Source organism: Pongo pygmaeus, chromosome 7 (genome assembly GCF_028885625.2).
Source record: "Pongo pygmaeus isolate AG05252 chromosome 7, NHGRI_mPonPyg2-v2.0_pri, whole genome shotgun sequence".
Classification (NCBI taxonomy): domain Eukaryota; kingdom Metazoa; phylum Chordata; class Mammalia; order Primates; family Hominidae; genus Pongo; species Pongo pygmaeus.
In genome coordinates, this window is record NC_072380.2 from 133,530,273 (window position 1) to 133,555,410 (window position 25,138).

Genomic DNA, 25,138 nt, shown 5'->3' on the forward strand with positions numbered 1-25,138 from the left:
TAGAGATTTAGACATCCAAATAAAAGATGATCAAATAATTCCTGGAAGATTCATTGCACAAAGAAAATCATCAAGACATATAGTCATCAGGCTATCTAAACTCAACCTGAAAGAAACAATTCTAACAGCAGTGAGACAAAAGCATCAGGTAACCTGTAAAGGAAAATCTATCAGACTAACAGGAGACTTCTGAGTAGAAACCTGACATCTAGAAGGGATTGGGGTCCTATCTTTAGTCTCCTTAACTAGAGTAACTGTCAGCCAAGAATTCTGCATCCAGCAAAACTAAATTTTATAAATGAAGAAGAAATAAAGTCTTTTTTAGGTGAGCAAATGCTGGGGGAATTTGTCAATTCTAGACCAGCCCTACAAGAAATGCTAAAAGGAGTTCTAAATCTTGAAACAAAAGGCTGCTACACATTGGAATAGATACTCCTGAAAGCTTAAAATTAACAGGGTTTATAAAACAATAAGACAAGTAAGAAAACAAAGTCACTAGGTAACAATTAACATGATGACTGGAACAGTCATTCACATTCACATCTTCATATTAATGTTGAATGTAAATGGTCTAAATGGTCCAATTAAGATATACAGATTGACATAACTGATTTAAAAATCATAAACCAAATATCTGCTGTCTTCAAGAGATACAACTAACGTGTAAGGAATCTTATAGACCCAAGGTAAAGGGGTGGAAAAAGATATTTCATGCAAATGGAAACCAAAATCAAGCAGTAGTAGCAATTCTTATATCAGATAAAACAGATGTTAAAGCAAAAACAGCACAAGGAAAAGACAAAGAAGGTCATTACATAATGATAAAATGATCAATTAAACAAGAAGATCTAGCAATTCTAAATACATATGCAACTAACTCTGAAGCTCCCAGATTCATAAAGCAGTTACTATTAGATATATGAAAAGAAATAGTCAGCAGCACAATAATAGCGGGGGACTTCAACACTCCATTGACAGCACTAGACAGAACACTGAGGCAGAAAATCAACAAAGAAACACCGGACTTAAACTGTACTCTAGTTCAAATGGATCTAAAAGACCCTTACAAAACATACTTCCCAAGAACTTCAGAATACATATTCTTCTCATCAGCACACAAAACATTCTCCAAGATAGACTATATGATAGGCCACAAAACAAGTCTCAATAAATTTTAAATTATCGAAACAGTATCAAGTATCTTCTCAGAGCACAGCAGAATAAAATTAGAAACCAATACCAAAAGTAACCTTCAAACCATACAAATACATAGTGATTAAACAAATCTGCTCCAGAATGATTTTTGTGTTAACAACAAAATAAAGATGAAAATTTAAGGATTTTCTGAAATGAATGATCACAGTGAAACAAATGATCAAAACCTCTGGGATATAGCAAAAGGCATGCTAAGAAGAAAGTTTATAGCACAAAATGCCATCCAGAGAGTTTGAAAGATCAAAAATTGATAATCTAATGTCATGCCTCCAGGAAGTAGAAAAAAAAGAACAAACCAAACCCAAAGCTAGCAGGTAAAAAGAAATAAAAAGGATTGGAGCAGAATCTAATGAAATTGAAACCAAAAGAAAAAAAAAATCAATGAAACAAAAAGCTGGTTCTTTGAAGAGATTAATGAAATTGAAAAGCCACTTGCTAGATTAACCAAGAAGAGAAGAAATTCAAATAAACTCAATTAGAAGGGAAAATGGAGACATTACAACTGACACTACAGAAATACAGAAGATCATTTGAGACTACTATGAACACCTGTATGCACACAAACAAAAAAATCTAGAGAAATTGGATAAATTCCTGAAAACATATAACCCCCCACCTTGCTTGAATCAGGAAGAAATAGACATCCTGAACAGATCAATAAAAAGCAATGAGATTGACTCAGTAATTTTAAAAAAGCTGCCAACAAAAAAAGCCCAAGGCCAGACAGATTCTCAGCCAAATTCTACCAGACATTCAAAGGAGAATTGGTACCAATTATACTGAAATTATTTCAAAGATTGAGAAGGAGAGAATCCCTCCCAACTCATTCTACAAAGCCAGTATCACCCTGATACCAAAGCCAAGAAAGAATATAACAAAAAAAGAGAAAGCTACAGACCAATGTATTTGATGAATATAGATCCAAAAATCCTCTACAAAATTCTAGCCAACCAAATCCAACAGCACATCAAAAAAAGTAATTCACCATGATCAGGTGGGTTTTATCCCAGGGATGGAGGCCTATTTCAACATATGAAAGTCAATAAATGGGATTTATCACAAAAACAATTAAAAACAAAAGCCTTATGAACATTTCCATAAACACAGAAAAAGCATTCAATAAAATCCAGTATCCTTTTATGATACAAACCATCAAAAAACTAGACAAACAAGGACTATACCTCAAATAATAAAATCCATATATGACAAACCCATAGCCAACATCATACTGAATGGGAAAAAATTGAAAGCATTGCCCCTAAGAACTGAACCAAGACAAGGATGCCCACTTTCACCACTCACATTCAACATAGTACTGGAAATGCTAGACAGAGCAATCAGGCAAGAGAAAGAAATAAAGGGCATCCAAATTGGAAAAGAGGAAGTCAAATTTTCTGTTTGTCAATGACATAATCTTATAAGTAGAAATCCCTAATAACTCTTCCGAGAGATTCCTAGATCTGATAAATTAATTCAGTAAAGTCTCAGGTTACCAAATCAGTGTATACAAATCAGCAGCACTGCTATACACCAATGACAACCAAGATGAGAATAAAACCAAGAACACAATTCCTTTTACAATAGCAAAAAATAAAATAAAATAAAATACTTAGGAATTTACTTAACCAAGGAGGCAAAAGATGTCTACCAGGAGAACTACAAAACATGACAGAAAGAAATCATAGATGATACAAACAAATGGAAATACATCTTGTGCTCATGGATTGGAAGAATCGGTATCATGAAAATGGACATACTGCCCAAAGCAATCTACAGATTCAATTCAATTTCTATCAAAATGTCAACATCATTTTTTAAAGAATTCGAAAAAAATAATCCTCAAATTCCTATGGAACTTAAAAGGAGCCCAAATAGCCAAGGCAATCCTAAGCAAAAAGAACAAATCTGGAGGCAACATATTACCTGACTTCAAATTGTACTACTATAGTATATAGTACTACATACTATATACTATATATAGTTTTGGTTACATGTTTTGTAACCAGACATGTATACTATAGTAACCAAAACAGCCTGGTGCTGGTATGAAAGTAGACACATAGACCATTGGAACAGACTAGAGAACCCATAAATAAAGTCAAATACAACCAACTGGCCTTCAACAAAGCATACAAAAACATAAACTGGGGAAAGGACACAATAAATGTTGATAGGAAAATTGAATGGCCACATATAGAAGAATGAACCTGAATCCTATTTCTCACCATATACAAAAATTAACTCAAGATGGATCAAAGACTTCAATCTAAGACCTGAAACCATAATAATTCTAGAAGGAAAACTAGGAAAACTCTTGTGGACATCGGCCTAGGCAAAGAATTTATGACTAAAAACCCGAAAGCAAATAAAACTTTACTAAGTAAATGGGACCTAATTCAACTGAAAAGCTTCTGCACAGCAAAAGAAATACTCATCACAGTAAACAGACAACTTACAGAATGGGAGAAAATATTTGCAAAATATGCATCTGACAAAAGACCAATATCCAGAATCTACAAGAACTCAAACAAATCATCAAGAAAAAATCCAAATAATCCCATTAAAAGGTGGGCAAATATCATGAATACTTGAAGCTATGAATTTCTCAAAAGAAGACATACAAATTCCAACAAACATGAAAAAATGCTCAAAATCAATCATCAGGGAAATGCAAATTAAAATTACAATGAGATACTACCTTACCCCAATCAGAATAAACATTATTAAAAAATTTTTAAAACCCACACAATAGATGGTGGTGTGGATGTCATGAAAATGGAACACTTATACACTGCTGGTGGGAATGTAAATTAGTACACCTCTATGGAAAACGGTATGGAGATTTCTCAAAATAGATCTACCATTCGATCCAGCAATCCCACTACTGAGTATTTACCCAAAGGAAAACATTAACTATATTAAAATGACACCTGCATGGGTATGTTTATCACAGCACGATTCACAATTGCAAAGATATGGAAACGACTGAAATGCTCAACAACTGATGAGTGGGTACCACTCATATATATATGAATACTAAAGAAGCACACACACACACACACACACACACACACACCCACACACACTATGGAATACTACTCAGCCATAAAAAAGAACAAAATAATGTCATTTGCAGCAACTTGGATGAAACGAGAGGCCATTATTCTAAGTGAAGTAACTCAGGAATTGAAAACTAAATACTGTATGTTCTCATAAGTGGGGGCTAAGCTACAGGTACATAAGTGCATACAGAGAGGGATAATGGATATTGGAGACTCAAAAGGAGAGGGTGGGTGGGGGTAAGTGATGAAAACCTATCTATTGGGTACAATGTACACTAGTTGTGTGATGGGTGCACTAAAATCCCAGACTTCACCACTATAAAATTCATCCATATAACAAAAATCTACTTGTACCCCTGAAGCTTTTAAATCTTTTTTTAATTGCAATGGAAGAAGAAATAATTCATGTTAATTCATTCACTCATTCTTCTCCAAATATAAACTAATTGCTTGCCGCTAGCCAAGTACTGTGGCAAGTCCTATATTTTACAGTGATTTTAGATGGTAAGTTGAATAATTCAGCTAAAGTATAGCGTTAACCTGGGAAATGGTAAAACTGAGTTGAAGCCAAAATTGTAGCAAGTTTTGATGGTATTTCAAAGGTTTGGGATTTTATTTTATGAAAAGGTAGCTGGTTGTACAGAATGTTGTACACTACCTGATTCACATAAGAAGTCCTCTGCTTCTCCATCATTTCCCTCTTAAGACTCATACTTTTAATGGAATCAGCATTGACTGAAATATAATTTCAACCTTTTTTGTTACTAAGATTGAAGTGTCTATTACACTATGGTTCTCCCTGACTCTAATTCAAGGCAAACTCTATTGGAAGAAAAGAAAAGAAGGTGGCCTCTCTATAGGTCTGTGTGTTGGTGCTTTGTTAATACGTTTCTGTCTCTGGAATCTACTTTAGGGCTCCATACTAAGAGATGCTCAATGTGTGCAGACCTGAAATTTTAAGAAACATGTATCATGAGCTTGGAGATGCAACTGGGATGGAATGAGTTAAAAAAAAAATCACTCAGGATTTCTGAAGGAATACCTTGCTGGGTGTGGAGAGTAAGTCTGGGAAATGTGCCTTATTTGGCATAAGGAGAGGGTCGGGGAAAGAGAGGTGGAAGAAGAACCAAATACTTTCAAAGAACAACATTGCACCCTAAGAAGAGAGTGATTTAACGGTATGCAACACATCTGTGCTTGCCCAAAGGCACAGTGATGAAGAAATACTGTTATCGCCTTCAAAAGCAAGTTTTCTGAAACATTAAATACGATAACCTCCTGGTGGATTTTTCCACAGCAGTTGCAGTAACCACTTCTAATCATGCTGCTAAAGAGATAAAGCAAGTTGAGATCTAAGAGAGAGGACACAGGCTGCCCGTGAAGAAATGCTGTTCCCAAATGTGATCTATCAGGATACAATCTATGAAGTGTTCCACTCAAGGAACCAGCTCCAGTTCAAAATCTTTTTTTCTTCCAGTGTCCTGGGTTTCTGAGAACTGGAATTATGAAGATTTGGGTGGTTAGGGTCTAAGGAGTTGTGTAACTGCAGATCAGCCTATTAAACTTAAAACTCTACATTGTTCCAACTAGTCAAATACAGGTTTTCCTAAGGTGATTTTAAAAATCCTATTTATTTAATACAAGATTCTAGAACACATTAACAATTAAAGAATTAATCTGAATTTTAATGTTGCTGCCAAAACCCCCCAAAATTATTAAGAGTTTTTGAAATATTCATATATTTGTTATTTGAAGCATATGAAAGAACTTTTATACTGTGACTAGCTCACAGTATCTTTCTCAATGATAAAATATGTCTCAGCTTATTTTTAATATAGATCAAGCGTGAATAAATTTTTTTAAACTGTAGAAGGAAAAAAAATCCTGCAATTGGTTTAGTTATGACAATAATAGGGTGAGATCAGGAAAATCAGGCTTTCTTTCCATATGGCTCCCTTCCCCTTCATGAACAAACTGAAGGAATGGGAAGAGATGGTGAATTCAGTATTAAGAAGGTAAGCTTCAATACCAGTCAGCAAGAAACTGGAGAGACTTCGAGAAGTCCTTTAGACCATACAATATTCTGAAGGATGACACAATCCAGTAACTTGGAATGGAGCACTGAAATTTTTTAAGTGTATTTCCCTCTCTAAACTTCCCATACCAGCATTCCCAGGTCCCATCAGCTCAAGTTAATTTATGACAGCATTAAATTTCTCAGACCTTCACATAGAAAACTCAGAAGGTAAGCCCCTTCCTTCACTTCTTTCAAATGACTAAGTAGAGGGACTTCTGTAAAGTCTGTGTTACTTAGAGAAAGCAATTCAATATATAAGTAGTGTATGTACTATTTTATATATATATATATACACACACACACAAGTATATAAAAATATGTACTATGAGGTGCAAGGTAAATATATAAAGAGGGGCTGTTATTAATGATAATCTTGTTAATTAGTTTTACAACAGCATCAAGAGACCGATTCTTTGATTTTCACTTGGTAAGTGCTTTAGGTTATTTGGTAATATTAGTTTTTATTAGTAATTCAGTCAGTACTGATTGAAGATTTACTGCCATCTCATTCCTTACCCTTTTGCCCCATTTCTTAGTTGCTGCTCCAAGCTCTGGTTCGTTTAAAATTGGTGAGAGGGGCCAGGGCTTCAGAGAAGGAACCACACCTTCCATCAGCTGTTCTTCAGTCTTCTGAGAAGGACCATGGCCATAGCTTCCAAGGAGCTTCTTGGTTTACCATTATCTTTACAAACCATTTTAAAACCATCTACTTTCTGGTTAGTCTATCTCTAGTGACTCCTGGTTTGCTGCAAACCAGAGTCTCAGACTGGCTGAAAGGCTATAATTTTGAAAGTCACGTAAATAAGGTTGCCAGATTCAGCAAAGAAAAATGCAGTTGAATTTAACTTTCAGATGAATGACAAATATTTTTCATCATAAGTATGTCCCATGCAATATTTGGGAAATACTAATACATTTAAAATTTATTTGTATCAAATAACTATTTTATTCAGCAATGATACGTGTAAAGATTTTAGGAAATCTATTAATTAGTTCAGTTGCATAGGTATCAGATTTTGACTCTTTTAGAAAGTGGAGAAGTTAAAAAAAAATCAAAAAACAAAACAAAACAAAGTGGAGAAGTTGCTCTCTGGTAACTGTACACATAGCAAGGCTGGCATGCATGAGGGCAAAATTTAGCGGTGCTGTATGTACCAGGGGACCTGGTCCCACCTATTTAATAAACACAAATGAATCTGAACAACCTTCACCATTGCCCAGCTCTCTCTGTCCTGACCACACACCTAGAGGTGACCAAGAATTCATCTGAACGCTTAGTAAAGACACGTGGTGTCATTAGATATTTGACAAAGAGAAAAAATATCTAGAATGCTAGAATTTAGTTACTATTTACTCATTTCATACACTCCCTGTTAACTTCTAATGAAATTTATTCTAAATCCTCCTACAATGGGTGTTGGTTTCCTAGGCCTGCTATAACAAAGTACCACCAACTGGATGGCTTAGACAACAGGAGGTCATTGTCTCGCAGTTCTGAAGGTTAAAAGTTCACGATCCAGGTGTCGTCAGGTTTGGTTCCTTCTGAAGACTGTGAGGGAGACACTCTTCTGTGCCTTGCTCCTAGTTTCTGGTGTTTGTTGGCAATCCTTGGTTTTCCTTGGCTTGTAGATGCATCATCCCCATCCCTGCCTTCATGTTCATATGGCCCCTCCCTGTGTGCATGAATGTTTCCAAATTTCCCCCTTTTTTATAAGGCCACCAGTCTTACTGGATTAGGGACCACCCTAATGACCTCACTTTAACTTAATGATATAGTTTGAATCTGTGTCGCCGCCTAAATCTCCTGTCAATTTGTAATCCCTGAGGTTGGACTAGGGTCCTGGTGGGAAGTGACTGGATAATGGGGGTAGATTTCCCCCTTGCTGTTCTCATGATAGTGAGTGAATTTTCAAGGGGTCGTTTCAAAGTGTGTAGCGCCTCCCCCTTAGCTCGCTCTCTCTCCTGCCACCATGGTAAGAAATGCCTGTTTCCCCTTCTCCTTCTGCCATAATTGTGAGTTTCCCAAGGCATCTCCAGCCAGGATTCCTGTACAGCCTGCAGAATCATAAGCCAATTAAACCTCTTTTCTTTATAAATTACCCAGTTTCAGGTATTTGTTTATAGCAGTGCAAGAATGGACTAATACACTTGATTACTTCTATAAAGACCCTATCTCCAAATAAGATCGCATGTGAGGTACTGGAGGTTAGGACTTCAACCTATGAATTTTGGGGTGACACAGTCAATTCAAAAAATAGGGATTAAAATATGCAAAAGTAGAAAGCCTGGAGAGGAGAGCCAGAAATCAACAACACAGGTCTGGAGTTAAAAACTGAAAGAATGCACATTTGAAGTGGGAAGTTCCCAGTGCCTGGGACGTGCTCCTGAGAGTCTAACTAATCCGACCTGGTGGGAAAGGGCTGATGAGGAGACTTATATTAAAGCTTCTTTTCAGGGAAAGCATGCTGTTTTCACACAGCATGAAAATAGGCAGGGGCAGACAGGAATGAATTATTTTGCATCCACTTTCAGCCCTGGCTCTGCAAGAGAGCATTCCTTCCCATTCCTAAGTCTCAGGATTCTTCCCTCAGTCTATGTGTATAGCGTTTCTATTTGAACACTCGTGGCAAAGCTGTCATATAGTATTATGTATGTTTTATATGCATGCTCTTTCTGTACAACTATAAAAGAAAAAGTTTCAACCTTCCCAAAGTATACTTTGTGTGCATGTTTTACATTATATGCACACAAATACTAATATATAAAGAGGTATACATTTTTTAAAAATACAGTAGCTGAGAATGGAATTTTACAAACCATTTTCTAAGATTCCTTCTTTAAAAAGTTTATTTCAGATAGTTCTCCCAGGCCTATGGCCATTTTCAAGGAATATACGATTTAATTCAGTGTTTGGAATAGCTGTAGAAACTTATATTTATTTTTTCTCTGATAAATACAGATTGATATACACACCATACAAAAACATGGTCTCCTGTCATTTCATATCTGAGGCAAAGATAAATTTGCAGAGAATACATTTTCTAACAAAATGAGAAATACTGATCCTGTGACACGTTAAAATTTTAAATAAAGTGTACCCGTATAAAAATTTTAAAGTGTTTGTAATATTTGAAAAGCAGTAAATCCATTTCAAAATTTTATTTTTCTACTTTAGAAGTAAGGATCGGGATAGCACATATGGCTTTGTTATTCAGGGGTTGATATTCAATGAGGGGTTGCTATAACAAAAGCCCATGGCCTGGCAACATTTTTGAGTAGTTGTTGACCCAAACTAATGCACATTATTTTACAGCCAGTAAATATCATTAACCAAAGCAACTTGTTTTTCTTTTTTTTTTTTTTTTTTGTCCAAATCCTTCTATGTGAAGGCCATGGCTAATGACAAACAGACAATTGCCAATGGGTTCATTTTGCTCAGTTCACTGAAGTTTTAAGATGGATAAGACCTGATCTCTTAGGAGCATACATTCAAGTGGAGGAAGACAAACAGTTCGTAATAAGAGTCAACACATGCTGACCTCTATGTGCCAGATACTGTACTAAGTTCTGTATTAACTCTTAATCATCACCTCAGCCCTATAAAGAAAGCATCATTGCTATTCTTATGTTATCGATGAGAAAATTGAGGCCAGGCAGGTGCAGTGATTGCACAAGGTCACAAAGCTGGTTTGTACACCCTTATTCCACACCTAGCTTTTGATCATCACTCTGTGGCTCAATAGTTCTCTTGTCACACAAGAATAGCACTTGTCACACAAGAATAGTACTATTAAAAGAGAGGTGTGCTAAAAATGTCTTATGTTTGCTACAAAGCACAAATAAAGAGAAATAAATCCATAAGAAGAGAAGATCTCTTCTGTATGGCAACAAGATGCCCAGTTTAACACAGGCCCCACCATATCTGATTGTCTTACACTCAGCAAGTTTTGCTGCCCTACAGTTAATGACCAGCCTTGATTGTAGATTAGAATCACCTGGGGAACTTTTAAACCGTCTAAGTCCCCAGACTAATAAAATCAGGACCTCTTGGGGAAGGATTCAATCATGAGGGCTTTAAAAGCTTCCCAAGTGTCCATAATATGTGGTTAAATATGAGAACCAGAGCTGTAGGCTGTACACCAGTGCCTCTCAACTGGGGACTTTTTGCCCTCCAGAAAACACTTGTCAATGTCTGAAGACACTTTTGTTTAATACGACTAGAAGAAGATAATGCTACTTGCACCTAGTGAGTAGAGGCTAGAGATGCTGCTAAACAGCCTATAATACAAAGGACAGCCTCCACAATAAAGAACTATCTGAACCAAAATGTCACTATCTCTGAAGTTGAGAAACCTTGATGTACACAATATCCCTTTGTAGTTCAATGAATCTAACTTGTACATAATCTACTCACAGGAACTGTGCAATCAGCAATCGGCTGGATTTCACAAACACTCTGCTAGCCATGCATTCCAAGAAGTTTTTATAAATCTGGCATAGGTGGCCCAAAATATTGTCTTGCAAGTCTTCCCAAGGATAATATATTCAATCTTGATCATGTCTGAACCAGCTTTTTATAAAAGATTTGAGATGAAAGATGAAAATGTGTCTAGGGCTGCGTGCAATACACCTTCCACCATGATTTCCTCTGAACTCTTTTAGAATAAGGAATGGTGATTATGATGAAGCCTAATGTTAGCATGTTATGTCTCCTCTGCATTCAACTCCACAGGCCGAAGGTTGCTTACAGAAAATACCTTCAGTTCTCTCCCCGAAGGCATCTTTTTTGTTGGGAGTACACACAGCCCTCATAGAGATGCTGGCCAGGGAGTTAATGTCCCAGAAGCAACCCTTAACGCAAAGATGGTTGGAGAGTTGGTAAATCCATTTTTACTGGCTTTCTCACTCACTTTCAATTGGGACATGCTGAGCTCTAGAGGGACTGAGCAACTAACAGTACGGCCTTTATTGGTTCATTCCCTTCACTGTCTCATGTCTGCACTTTACTGCCAGTGTTTCCTAGAATTACATCCCAAATAAACTTCTTGCACTTAGATCCTCATTTCAGATTCTGTCTCTTGGGGTACACAAAGATGGAACAAATATCAAAATAGATGAAATTATCAGATATGCATAGCACACTCAAAAACAAAGTAGAGAAAAAGGAACCTGGAGACATCTGAGTCAGTACTGGTGCAAAATAGTCTTCAAAAAACTATTATTAATATGCTCAGACAGACAAGCAAAGATAATGTGTCTACTAAACAACAAGAGGATGCTATATAAAAAAGGAACAATCAAAGAACAAGAAAATGGTTTGGGAACTTAGAAATATGATAGATGGAATGAAAAATCAATACAAAAGTTGTAGATAAAAATCTAGTTTTCCAGAATGAAAAAAAATGAAGGAAAATTGGAGAAATAGCAACAAAAATCAGTTTATTAGTGGGTCAATATGGAGAGTCCAATGTTCAGTTAATAGGATTTCTGCATGCAGATAGTGTAAGAGTCTTCAGTTCAGAGGTCCCAACTTTCTTGGTAAACGGTGCCCTTAGTGTCTTAGTGATTTTTTCATGACACACTTGGGGCCCAAAGAAATACCTAACAAATCTATTTATTAAGTAATGAGGCCCAAACAACAGTAAGTATTTATGTCCTAAAAACTTGACACCTACTGGGCATTATGCAACTTTTCAAATCTTGAAATTATACTATAACAGATATTACCACTCTCATTTCCTGTTCCATACTAATTTTCATGACTTTTTGAAAAATCACAGCTACTGCAGAAAACTCACTTAAAAGATATCACATCATTGAAGGAATGTAGCAATCTTATGTTGAAACTCAAGTTATGATTTATCTGGTGTCCAAAAGATGTTACTACATCTTCCTTGAAATTGTAAAACATTCCCTGGCATCCTGGCAAGTTCCTTGGGGCACCCTATGTACCCAGGGGAACCTCCAAACATAGTTTAAGAGCCATGGCTTTAGCTTATTAGTACCTATCACATGCTTAGCAAATTGATTAACAAAAGCCCCACGCCAGCTTTATACAACCTAGACAATTAGTGATTTAATAAAAGATTATTAAAAGAGAATGAAAATGCCATACAACTTCTCACCAGTAACTCTGGAAAGTGCTGAAGGAAAGCAACAGCTAATTTAGGATATCATACTCAAATTATCCATCCAGTGAGAGATTAAAGACATTTTCAGATATTTACCTACCAAGCGTCTTTCTCAGGAAGCTACTGAAAAATGTGCTCCAGCGAAACTAGGGAGAAAATTCAGAGAAAAAGTAACAATGGATCCAGGAAAACAGACACAGGAGAAAGTCAAGGACAGCCCAAGGAGGATGGTCATGCATCAGACCTGGATGGGACCAGTCCAGAGTAGCAGCGCACCAGGAAAAAAAATTATACAGAATGGGTGGATTGCTTGATATGCATGAACATTGAAAAAGTAAAATAACTGCTGGAAATTTAATCTATCGTTGTATTCGAAAGAAAAAAATTGGGATAAGTACAAAAAAACTAAGCAAACAAAAAAGAGAAGTGGTTAATAACTCCAAGAAATCTAATCATAGATATTACTTGGCTAAAAAATGGAATGATACTGTCATGGTCATAATTTTGTAAACATAGCCTGATTTAGCTAATAATGCCTAGAATTGATATATCAAGAAAAAGCAGTATAAACATATTATTTAGAATATTAAAATATATTCTAGCATAAATACAGGTCAAAATATTAGAATATATGTTTTAATATTTGAATATACATTTTAATACTCTAAGTTTTGTATTCTGGGAAATATATAGTCTAATATTCTTGGCAGAAGAGGGTGTGGAGAAAGGTATGCAAAGAAATGCTGTAATCATATGTTATTTTGATTTAGAAAAATTCTAAAAATGAAGCAGAGAACAGAGGAAAATACAGGAATATTACAAGCAAGCAAGAAAAAATCATTAACCTTGATTTTCATTGCAGATGAAAGAATGTTTCAGATGAAAGTATTTGAAATGCAAGGCCTCAAAGAACCAAATAATTACCTATATTTTAAGTTTCACTTTGCTAATGTATCTCTGCTATATAAGTCACCTCTTCTGTGAAACATTCCATTCAATTTCAGATATCCGTAATGGCTTCTCTGGTCATTCTGTAAGTTCTGTGGCAACATTCACTCCTTTATAATTTATTATTGTTTTATAAAATCTATTTGTCACTTATATATATGTAATTTGTTACTCTACACCTGCCTCTCCTCCAGACTGTTCTATTTTAGAAGGAAAGGAGTTTAATTTCACTCCTGTAATGGAATGAAAATTTTGCTTCAATCTATCAACAAGATCTCACCTTACAAATATTGTCAAAAATTCATAATTTTAACAATATTGTATGACTATTATGTACTGTAGTTAATCAATTCAAACTATCTGATTTTTTCATATTTTATCATCTCTGATTTTGAGAATGTCCTTGAAAATTGCTGACATCTTAAAATCCCTGGAGACTTGGATGGACATAGAGTTCTTCCAAAGAGTATTCACAGCTGCTCCTATCATTTGTCCAGGAGCCTCCCCACCTGAGACCACTTTAAACTAAATTATCTATCTAAACATTTTTAAAAAAATTCACAATGACATTGTAAAATCAAAATCTCAGGGAAGATGTTTGTCCTTCCTTCTACCAGGACCAAATTTGAGACCTGCAAGTTCCTGTGTTGCAAGTTCCCTTTCTGAGTGATGGGTCTATTTCTCATTTTTCCCTGCATTGAAGAGATAACCCTTTGGTGTCCCAACTTTAAGCAGCTATCTTATTAGACTCCCCATTGAAGACAGTTTTTTCTTTCTTAAAGGTGCATAAACAATGATGATATATCTTCCACTGGATGGCCTCTGGGATTTCACGAAGCACAGGACTAAATAGAGAATAAAAAACTAAAGTATAGTGTTGGTTTAATAACAATTATGTTATTACATTTATGTAAATTTATAGAAAGAAGTTTTATAAATTAACAATCAATAAAAGAAACATTTTGACTTTTTTTGGTTAATAATATTTCCACATTTCCATAATTACTGGAAGATTGAAGTAATTGAAAATTCAAACTTTCAAAGAAGTTTGAATTTTGCTGTGTAGGTTAAATCCTTATGTGTTGGCTTTCCCTTTACAAAACAGTTTCCTGCATGTTTCTGCACAACCAGCATTTTAATACAGATTTCATATTTGCCCACCAAAACCCACAGCAGCCTACACTGTAGTCTGGTTGATGGAAAACATCTGATGCTGCTTAAAAATCATCAAGGAAATACACCCGTGTGGAATCATAACTCTCACCTCACAAAGCAAACAACCTCGCTTTGGTCATTCGTTACACTGTTCCATTCCCTATATGGCAAATCCCAAATTGTTCCTTGTACCCCTCAACGACTTTATATAACATATGATTAAACCCTATAACTTATACGATTGAACTCTATTGTATTATTGAACTCTAAGTATTATTGGGAAATAATACTTAGCTAAGCATGAGATGTGACATATTGTATAATTTAGGACTTACTAAATTCCAGGCAATGAGTTAACTGTTTTACATAGATAATCCCTTTACTCCTCAGAACAAACCTACGAAGAGGAAGTTACTTTACTGATTAAGAAATTGAGAGTTGTAGTTAAGTAATTTGCACACAGTTAGAAATAAATGGCATAGGAATTTAAGCCCAGACAGAGTAAATCTAACACCCATCCTCTAAACCACTGCACTAACCCGCTTTGAGAAAAGGAAAAAAAAAAAACTGTGACAGGAAGAAACAATGGCAGTTTGAACAGCAATGCAAATAAACAGGATATGTCAAATGCAGTGATACTCAGCAACAAGTCAGTTTAGATATATCTTTCCACACTCACCAACATGCAAAGAATGATGCTTCAAACCACAAGTAGAAGTAGTCATTTATAAAAAAGTACTGAGCTAAAAGTATGGGTCATCATTTTAATTTCCATTATAATCACTATTAATCATAAGCTTTTCGATCTTGTATATCCGTGTTTGAGAGTGGTGCTCATTTGCACAATTCTGTTAGGGCATTGATTTTGTGGTGGGTATTATATATTTTTGTCTTAAGTCTTAACTCTTCAGGTCAGAGCTAAAGGCAAGCATCATTATAGGTCAAGGCCAGCAAAGTGGGTAATGAGGTTTGGTATACAAAACACTTGGTATAAATGCAGGGGAACTTCTGGCTTTCAGAAAACATTAACAGCTTTGAAGTGCATCATTTGAAATGGAACGCTTAGTAGGCCAGTAGCTACCACAGAATAATTTTCCTTCACCAAACAGACCACTGGTAGATTCAGCTAGAAGCTTTTCACAAATATGGAGCCATGTGGAGTGAGTTATTTTTAATACACCCTCCATGGGGTGACTGCTAAAATGCACCACTGAACATGAAGAGCATTACCCAACCACAGCAGAAATAAGGAACTGAAGGGCTGTTCTGATCAGCTTCACGGAAGGAAAATGGTCTGAATTCTCACATTGCTACATACGCTTAAAAAAGAAGCAATTAAAATATCTAAGCAGACAGTTTTCATCTCCTCAGGTGGAAAGTGTTCTTACATATTCGGACTTGTAGGTCCCTGAGCCATAGGGGGTCAAAAGAAAGGTGGTTATAAATACCTATATAACATTAAAAGGATAATTACATTACCTATACCTTTTGTAATCATGTCTGGCTCCTCTTTCGTCAACCATCTTTCAAGATTGGCTTACATTAAATGTTTCCTAGGTCTATAAAGTCATTCTTTACTCCTCTACAGAACAAGGTATAGCTTTCATTATACCATGTCTAATGTTTACCACCATAGTCCAGTAGTATGAGTGGTGGATGATGTGAGTCACAAAACGGGCAACTAATCTTCCAATTCTTTCTCTCCCTTCCTTCCTTCTTTTCTTTCTCCCTTCCCCTTTCCTTTCCTTCCTTCCCTCCTTCCCTTTCTCCCTCCCTTTATTCCTTCCTCTTTCCTTCCACCCATCCATTCATCCATCCTTTAGCATTTTTTCCTTTCTAACACATTTTAACAGCCTAATATGTTCCAGGCGCTGTGCTAAAGGCTAACTTGTATCGCTAATCACCGGCTCAAGTACTTCATAATCAGCCTCAAATGCCCTACCTCCTCAATTACTTGAAGCTCCCTGAAATCAGAAGCCATGCCTTATACGTCTTTAACTTCCTTTTTTCCACCTCACAGTGTCTTCAGTTTGTGTAGTATACAGCAGGATGGGCCTGATGAGGTGTTAGATCATCTGATTTCCAGCTCCTGTTTGGAGAGTAGGAAGTCACCTACTCTCTGGCACTTCCATTTTACTAGAGCCTTACCAACCTCATGTTACTCTAGAGGGTGAACTACCTTAAATGCAAAACTGAGCATGACATTTCCCTGCTTAAAACACTTTACCCTCAATCTGAAATTAATTCTGTAATAAGCCCTCCCAAGGCATGGTCCTCAATTCCTTACTTTTTTTTCCCCACTCTTACCCCTCAGTAGTCTGAAGGTCACATTCTGCCCTCTTAGCCACACTGAGCTACAGATGAGGCCCAGACTCTTTCTTAGGCTACCTGAAGGCATTTGCCTTGTATAATGCCCTGTCTGAGAACAGACTAGATATCCTTCCCATGGGCTACCACAGCATCTCATGATGCCCGTAATGTAGCCATTTTTCCTCCCTCTTGTAGGTATCTGCATGGTGCTTATCTATATCTGTCAGTAGAATGTTGCTTCTTTAGGGCAACGTTCTAGTAGAGTATGGTACATAAAAGACACTCAATAAATTAGTTGTTAAAAGAGCAAATACATAAATCAATGAGAAACTCTCTTGCAATGAGAGAGGAAGCAACTATTTATAAAGGTGCGGTTCATCATCTAATGACTACCCAGGACATTTCTTACCATTACAACTTCAGCAAACTAGATTTGGTAGGCAAAAGAATGCCCACCCCCCCTCCAAACACACCCACGTCCTGGTCTTCTCCAGATCCTGTGAATATGTTAACTTACATGGCAAAGGGGAATTAGGGTTGAAGATAGAATTAAGGTTGCTAATGAGATGACATTTAAATGGAGAATTATCCTGGTGTGTTTGTTAGTGACCAAAGTAATCACAAGGGTCCTTAAAAATGAAAGGGAAGGAGAAAAGAGACTGGAGTGATTTGATGTGAGAAGGAATTAGACCGCCATTGCAGGCTTTCAAAATGGAATGGGACCAAAAGCCAAGGCATGTGGGTGGTCTCTAGGAGCTTCTGGAAAAGATTTAAAAATAAAAATTAAAAAAAAAAAAGGTTCTCCCCTAGATATCCAGAAAGGACTAAAACTTTGTTGATGATGTTAGTTCAGTGAGACCTGTGTCAGACTTCTGACTTTAAAAACTGTAATATATGTGTGTTGTTTTAATTTACTAGGGTTTCTAGTAATTTGTTATAGCAGCAATAGAAAACTAGTACACCAGATAAGAAAACAGAAGACCAGTGCTGACAAATCATTCCAACCTTTGGAGCTTCACTTTCCTAATCAACAAATTGGGGATAAACATCTCTTATCTATTTATCTCCTAGGGCCATTTATGAGGATTAAAAGCTATAAGGCCTGTGCTTGAATCTAAGACTCAGCACTTATTCATGGTGTGTTTTTGGCAAATGACTTAAACTCTGTGCCTCAGTTTTCTTGTCTGTAAAACAGGGATATTAATAGCATTGGGATCCAGGGAGTTAATCCGTGTAAAGTGCTTAAAACAGCATGTGGCACAATGTTTTGCATGTGTTAGCTATTATTACATTCGAAAAAGAGTTTGCAAAAGGTTAGGCCCTACAAAGTGATGAGGCAGAATTAGCATTCTTACAGGACACCAGTTCTCAAGAAGATGGGGGGTCCACACCTCCCTCCAGAATGGCAGTTCAGAAATCTATGAAGTCTTTTTAGCAAGGAAGTGCAGAAGGGGTGTCACACTGCTGGCATTTAGTGAAGGAAGCCAGGGAACCTGGAGATCCTGGAACACCTGGGGTAGTCCTTCACAGTGAACGGCTTGTCTAGCTCCTAAATGTAAATGATGCCACACAGCCCTACTCATCTTCATGTGCAGCTGTGCATTGGTAGTGATTTAACATAAAGGTGCGAGCATCTAACTCTTTCATTATGACCTCTGGTGTAGTTGTGTCCATGCATTTATCTATTGAAACATGGTTTTTGTTTTAACAATTTATTTTATTTCTCCTTTATATTACTCCTAGGGCATTCTATTGATGTTTAAACTTAAATTAGAGTTAGGCTATGTTACTTGTGAAATTCACTTTGCAATAATAAAAGGGGTATTAAAATTTTGTTATTAGTGATGTGCACTGGGTCTGGGTTTATAGGATTTAAGACAGAATAAGGTTTAGAGATGGCTTAACCCAGCTCCCTATGCTTTCCAGTAAAGAAAACTAAGCCCTAAAAAGATGAAATTTCTTGTAAAAGTGAAACTAGTAGAAGATAAAAACCTGGGTTTCAAGACTTGAATCCCAGGGTATTGGGTATTCTTCAAGAATCTGTACATCCTAAATAAGATTCCTTAAAATTCAAATTTTCTTCCAATCCTGATATTTTATTCCAGAAAATCACTGCCCCTCCCTTGCTCCCATCTTCCTCCTCGATCATTCCCACTTCCACCCTTGGAGAAAGTGATTGTGACAGCAAGGTTCCAGACCATCTCAGGCAAACATTCCAGGGGAGCATTGCTGAAGGGGAAGCTCTAATGGACAGGGTTAATGTGAACAACTGCCCTTGACTTTCTTCTTTGAGTTTCCACTTTTTCCAGTCCAGTTCCATAGGAGACCTTTCGGATCAAAGGATTATTCAGTCCACCCCACCTCCATACTCCAACATGAATCTTCCAGAAGATTCTGAACTTCTTGATCTCAACAAAGTTATGAATAAATTAATTTCCTTGTAGCTTCAGTTACAAAAAAGTTGACCTATTTCGAATTACTATTTTACTATCAATCTAAGAGCAAAGAACTCCTCTGTCCCACTGACCTGGAGCTGCCAAGGACGTTTGTGTAGGTGCACTGTGCCCAGCTCCAGAGGGTGCCATCGACACTACGGTCTATGTGAATGCTGTTGCTGGAATTACAGGTCCAATACCTGCATGGCTGGATGCGCAGTCCCTGCCCCTACTCCTTAAAATGAGAAATGAGCTTGTGGTGTGAAGATTCCTGATCTTAACTTTAATGAATATTGTCTAAACACCGGCTTAACTGGCAGAGTTTATTCACGATATAAGTTTGGATTACATTTAGTCTCCTTGCTGGGCACGTGTTTAACCATGGTAGGGCTGGGCCATGTTACAGCAGCTTCGTTTTGACAGCAGACATTTAGTGCATTAGGTTTTTAAGACTCACTCCTCCTTCCCGTCCCTCCCTTTTGAGTGGCCCACACAATTGCCGTTGCCTGCTGATTTGTCCCCAGCACTTCAGGAGTGGGGCAGAAGAATGCTTTGAACCCAATAACTCCAACCAGTTCAAGTACACAGTTCCAAGTGGAAGCTCAGAGCATCAGTATTGCCTAGAGGGTAAAAGTATAAGCTTTCATATCAGATAGATTTGGAATTCTCCTGGCTATGTTACGTTATTTATATTTATATTTTTTATTTTTTTATTTTTTTTGAGATGGAGTCTTGCTCTGTCGCCCAGGCTGGAGTGCAATGGCACAATCTCAGCTCACTGTAACCTACACCTTCTGGATTCAAGAGATTCTCCTGCTTCAGCCTCCCCAGTAGCTGAGATTACAGGCATGGGGCACGATGCCCGGCTAATTTTTGTATTTTTAGTCGAGACAGGGTTTCACCATGTTGGCCAGGCTGGTCTTGAACTCCTGACCTTGTGATCTGCCCACCTCAGCTTCCCAAAGTGCTGGGATTATAGGCGTGAGCTACCGCGCTGGCCACTATGTTACTTTGTGCAAAAAACTTAAAGTCGGTAAGCTTTAATTTTCTCATCAGGAAAATGAACAATAACAACAGTACTGGCCTCAGTTACTGTAAGTGTAACAGGTAAAGCCTGGCACATATTAAGTGCTCAATAAATGTTCGCTATTGTTATGATTCTCTTTCTCCAGGTTCTGTTTAACTCCTCCGGTCCCACAGGAATGGTCTCCCAGCATTACACCACAGTACAAAAAAAAGTGTTATAAAAATGAGAAATATAAACTCCTTTATTAAAGGAAAAAGATAGGACTGTCCTTGAGAAGGAACAGTTTCATGTTCATTTCATTTGAATTGTAAAACTAACTACTTGCAGCAGATATTTGATATACGCCTTTCATTCTCAGTATGTTCTTCCATACAGCAGCCCTGTAAAGTAAGCAGGTCCAGCAGATTTCCTTATTCCCATCTCGCGGATGAAGACACTGAGACTCAGGGAGGTTATGTTAACTCTGTGGCGGAATCTATGCCTAGAATGCAGGCATTGAAACTTTTCCAGGGTTTCACTTTACAGGGTGTTCCACTTGTAGAGGTATTAACTCTCCACGAGGGGGCGCATGTCATGCAGTGGGGTGCATACAGGCGGTGGTTGGAGTACTAAACTAATCTCCATTTACTCCCCCAATAAACAAACAAAAAGGAATCTAGGTTTAAAAAAAAAAGGGTGCACTTGCTATATAAATGTACCTTTAAAACATCTCCCTTTGCCTTGCCATACAACCAGATTACATTTTCAAAGCCTCTCCTATGTAGAAACTCTGGAATCCACACTGCATTTCAGAATACGAAGTAGGTATGTCTTTTTAAAAAGCCCTTGAGGTGATCCTAATAAGCCCCCTCAAATGGGAATCCCTATATTAGACTAAGCTACAAAAGAGAGGATTGTGATGTTTGACTTGATGGTATTTGATGACTACCATTGCATTGAGAATGAACACTTTGGCTCGGAATAAGAGACGCTGTTTTGAGCAGGGCCTCCGCTTCTCTTATTAGCAGCTGATTTTGAAAAACTTGGGCTGAGGATAAGGCTGCTACACTAAGCCAAAAAGGTTCATATCTCGGAGACCCACAGGGTTTCTCCAGAGGTCCTGCCTGTGACAAACCACAAAGTGTTCTAAGAATGTCATGTTAGAGGTTTTTACAAAACTCACTTTTCAGTTTCTGTTTCAAGAAAGTCACATAACTGCTTGATTTTTTTTTCTTTCTCTATTTTCAATTGCAGAGAAATTTCTTCCTCTTTTTGGGTGAGAGATATTTTTTACCTCTTTGCCAAGTCATTATTCATTAAATTGAAAGCAAGGAGAGGAAGAAAAGAAGGGACATAATAAAGGATGGTACCTAAAATAAAATGACCCGCCTTCCGCCCCACCCCCAACCCCTCCCCCAGTATTTACAGTAAGTATTGCAAACTGAGCAGGTGCCCAACAGTTTATAGTCCAAATAACACTTGCCCCAGATCCCACCTGCCCCTTGTCGCACAAACCAACACACACTTGAGTCAAGCAAACTTTTTTTTCTGTTACGTTAATCATCAAGCCAAAGCAAATAGCTTTCCACTTTCTGGGTCCAGGGTGGCGATTGACTATGAAGGCATCGCAAATCCTCTAGACAAACAAGGTTGGTGGGGGAGGATTTCTCTGCATTGTGGGCCAGGAGGTGGACCATGACATACCAGGGAGTTGCATCAGCTGTCACACACTAGCGATGCTGGCTCCCTTACTTTAAACTTTCTCAGTTTCACACACTAGTGCCACGACTAGGTAAGCAGGAAATTGACTTAAGTCCTTAGTTTAGGGCTTAAATCAATCACCATATTACAAGGTCTCAGCTGAAATAGTCTATTTCAATAGCTACGGGCTCATTTATTCATTTACTCAGTATGCATGTCATGGGGCAACTAAGCTCAAGAGAGACTCACCACTAAATAAAAGACTCCGGATACCGCAATCTACAGCTAGGCTAGGCTGAGTAAATAGATAAAATAATTACACGTTATTAGTGCTGACAGAGGTATGTACACAGCACTAAAGAGAAGAGAAACAAGTGAGAAATGCAGCTGTAGCCAGACAGGAGAATTCAGTTTACTACCATATGCCCTTCTCCCCCACATAACTCAACATAGCCATGAACAGTGCAAAACGGTGGTTCCTATTCTATTCACATTCAATAATGAGGGGACTGGGGACATCAGATCTCAAGAGAGAGAGTAGTTTCTAGGCTCCTTGCACGCAGGGGAAACTGTTTACAAATGCAAAGTTGTTTCCACACCACACAGAAAGGGCTCCAGAAAACGCAGCCAGAAAAAACACTTCACCAGCTATCCACCCAGAGGAACCTGGAATCCAGACTGACCGGCCAGATGCCCAGCAGGGAAAGCGAATTTTCCCAAAACTGCAACATATTCCCCGGCCCCTGACACAACTCTCTAGGCATAACCCTAGTCCCCCATTTGCAGGGGAAACATCCAGAAGGATAGTCGGAGTTTTAGCATTCACAATATTGCCACCTCTCTCTCACCCCTTTATGAGTCAACCCTCTTCTGCTGGGCTGCCCAGGCTCTGGAGTGGGAAATTTTGCCAAAGTGGAAAACTATGAGTTGCAATTACGCAGTAGCCCTGCTTGGCAACGTTGCATGTAGGAATATTCTAAGTTCACCCTTCATTCTCAATTCCATATCCCAGTCCCTACACTCTACCAGGATTATCCGCAGATAAAAATGAAACAACGTATACTAAGCAGGCAATCCGGCTGGGAAACCCTGCTAGCCTCGCTTTTCCATACACCCCTCCTGGATTAAAGCCTGGAAAGACTGCGGGCTGGAGACAAATTGCCCCCAGGGTGGGTAAAAGTTGACAAAACTCTATGCTGCCACCCCCTCCGCCACCTCCCCCCCCAACACACATCCCCCCGGCCCCCTGGGGTGTGTCCGCATGTGGCCGAGTGAGTGTGAGTGTGAGCGTGCGGGTGGGAAGCCGAGCAGGTGTGTGCGCGCCCGGCGCGGCCCGCGCGCTGTTAACCCCTTACCTTCCAGAAGCACTTCCTTGCCCGCGCGCTTCAACGCCTGCACCGCCTCGTCGTGGGTGGCGTCCCGCAGGTCGGCTCCGTTCACGGACAGGATGGCGTCGCCCACGTACAGGGCTTGGGTCTGGTCTGCCGCCAGCCCCTTGAAGATCTTACTGATGAGGATGGGCATCTTGTTTTCCTTGCCCCCCTTGATGCTGATCCCCAGCCCGCCCAGCTCCTGCTTCAGCACCTTCACGCCACGCTTCTGGTTCGAGATGGACTCGGGCACCTGCTCTGGCAGGTCGGTGAAAGCGGTGCGGACCCCGGCGGGCGAGTCCGGGGGCTGCGCGCCGCCCGCGCCCGGGTGCCCAGCCCCGGCGCCCCTGCAGAACGAGCCATTGGTGGCGGTCCCGATGCCGTTGTACGCCGCAGCGCCCTCCTCGCTGCTCAGAACCAGGGCGTCCTCGCTCAAGTTCACCAGAACTTTGTGCCAGCGATCCCGCACCAAAACTTCCAGCAGCCCGCTCCGCTGCGCCCGGCCGCCTCCCACGCCAGCCGGCCCAGTCGCCGCCGCCGCCGCCGCTACCGCCATCTTTCCGGCATTCTTAAAATGCCATGTGATTGGAAAAGGGGGGAAAACTGGGGAAGGATGGCCGCGGGGAGGACGCGGAGCCCGGGGGAGCGAGGAGAGTGCGTCCCGCGGGGAGGTGGCGGCACACGGGACTCCGCTCCGGGAGTTCGCAGACGCACTCGGCGGGAGTTGGCAGCTGCAGTCAGGCTGGTTCCCCCTCGCCTGATCCTGAGCGGGGTGGAGCAACCTAAAAGAAGAAGGAGAGACCGAGACAGGGGAGGGGAAAAAAGCCAGCAGCCAGTTGCAAAACCCCAAAGCAAGGGGAGCCGCGGAGCAGCTCAGCGCTGGAGAGAGTCCGTGGGAGGAGGCACGCTGGCGGTGAAGGGCGGGGACCCACAACCCAGCGGCCGCTCACCTGTTCCAGCCGCCGCAGCCTCGGCGGTACACGCCGCCCGCCCGCCCAGACCTCCCCTCCTCTGTCCCCAGAGCGCACGACGCCGCGGGGACAGCTTCCCGAGCGCCTTCCCCGTCCCGCTTCTCTCCAGCCCACCGCAGCCCCCTTTCTTCCCAGCTCCCCCACTCCGTGGGCGCCCACACTGCACCTTCGCGGGGTGCGTGCGTCCCGCCTCGGTGCCCTCACTCGGTCCTCCTGAGCCGCCTTCCCTTTCACACCCAGCCCGTAGAATTGTCCCTGGGTCTTACAACTCATTTGTAACTAGATCCAGGTCTCCTCCCTCTGCTTCCTCAAACCCAGGCTTCGCTGCCTCTGCGGAGTTCTTACCTGTCTCTCCTTTCCACCAGGGTTCCCGGGAGGAAGCTAAACTCAGACCAAGGCCCTGGACTCCCCGGAGTTAAAAGAATACGCTGTCCCAGGATTCTAGAATGAAGAGTCAACATAGCCCGAGTGGCTTAAACCTCCTGTCTTTAAATGCAGGAAATGTTTTCTATCGAGACCTGGACAGGTGTCTCTGCTGGCCTGGGGTTTTCAACAGGTCATGTCTGCCTCAGACCCCAGGGACAAATGTTCTTCCAGCTCTGACTCATTCTATGCTTTAAGCTTTTGACCTATGTTTGTTTTCCCAGTGCTACACCAAATGCTGCCTGGGGATCTCTCTTTCTTCCTGAGTTCCCATGTAAGAAGCCCCCCATTTAAGAATTCAGTTGGAATGGGTTGTGTTTCAAAAGTTGCTTTG

The 25,138-nt window shown here is 39.6% G+C and overlaps 1 protein-coding gene across 1 annotated transcript in view; it reads right to left on the minus strand.

Annotated features, from left to right (window-relative positions):
* Positions 1-24,634, minus strand: part of SNTB1 (syntrophin beta 1) — a 289,632-nt gene extending 264,998 nt beyond the window's left edge. The window contains exons 1-2 of the mRNA XM_054497824.2: positions 24,548-24,634; positions 23,396-24,192 (exon numbers count right to left, since the gene is read on the minus strand). Of these exons, the coding sequence (XP_054353799.1) occupies positions 23,396-23,966 (571 nt within the window). The 5' untranslated portion in view covers positions 23,967-24,192; positions 24,548-24,634. The remainder of the gene's footprint in view (positions 1-23,395; positions 24,193-24,547) is intronic.
* Between the last annotated feature and the right edge of the window lie 504 nt (positions 24,635-25,138).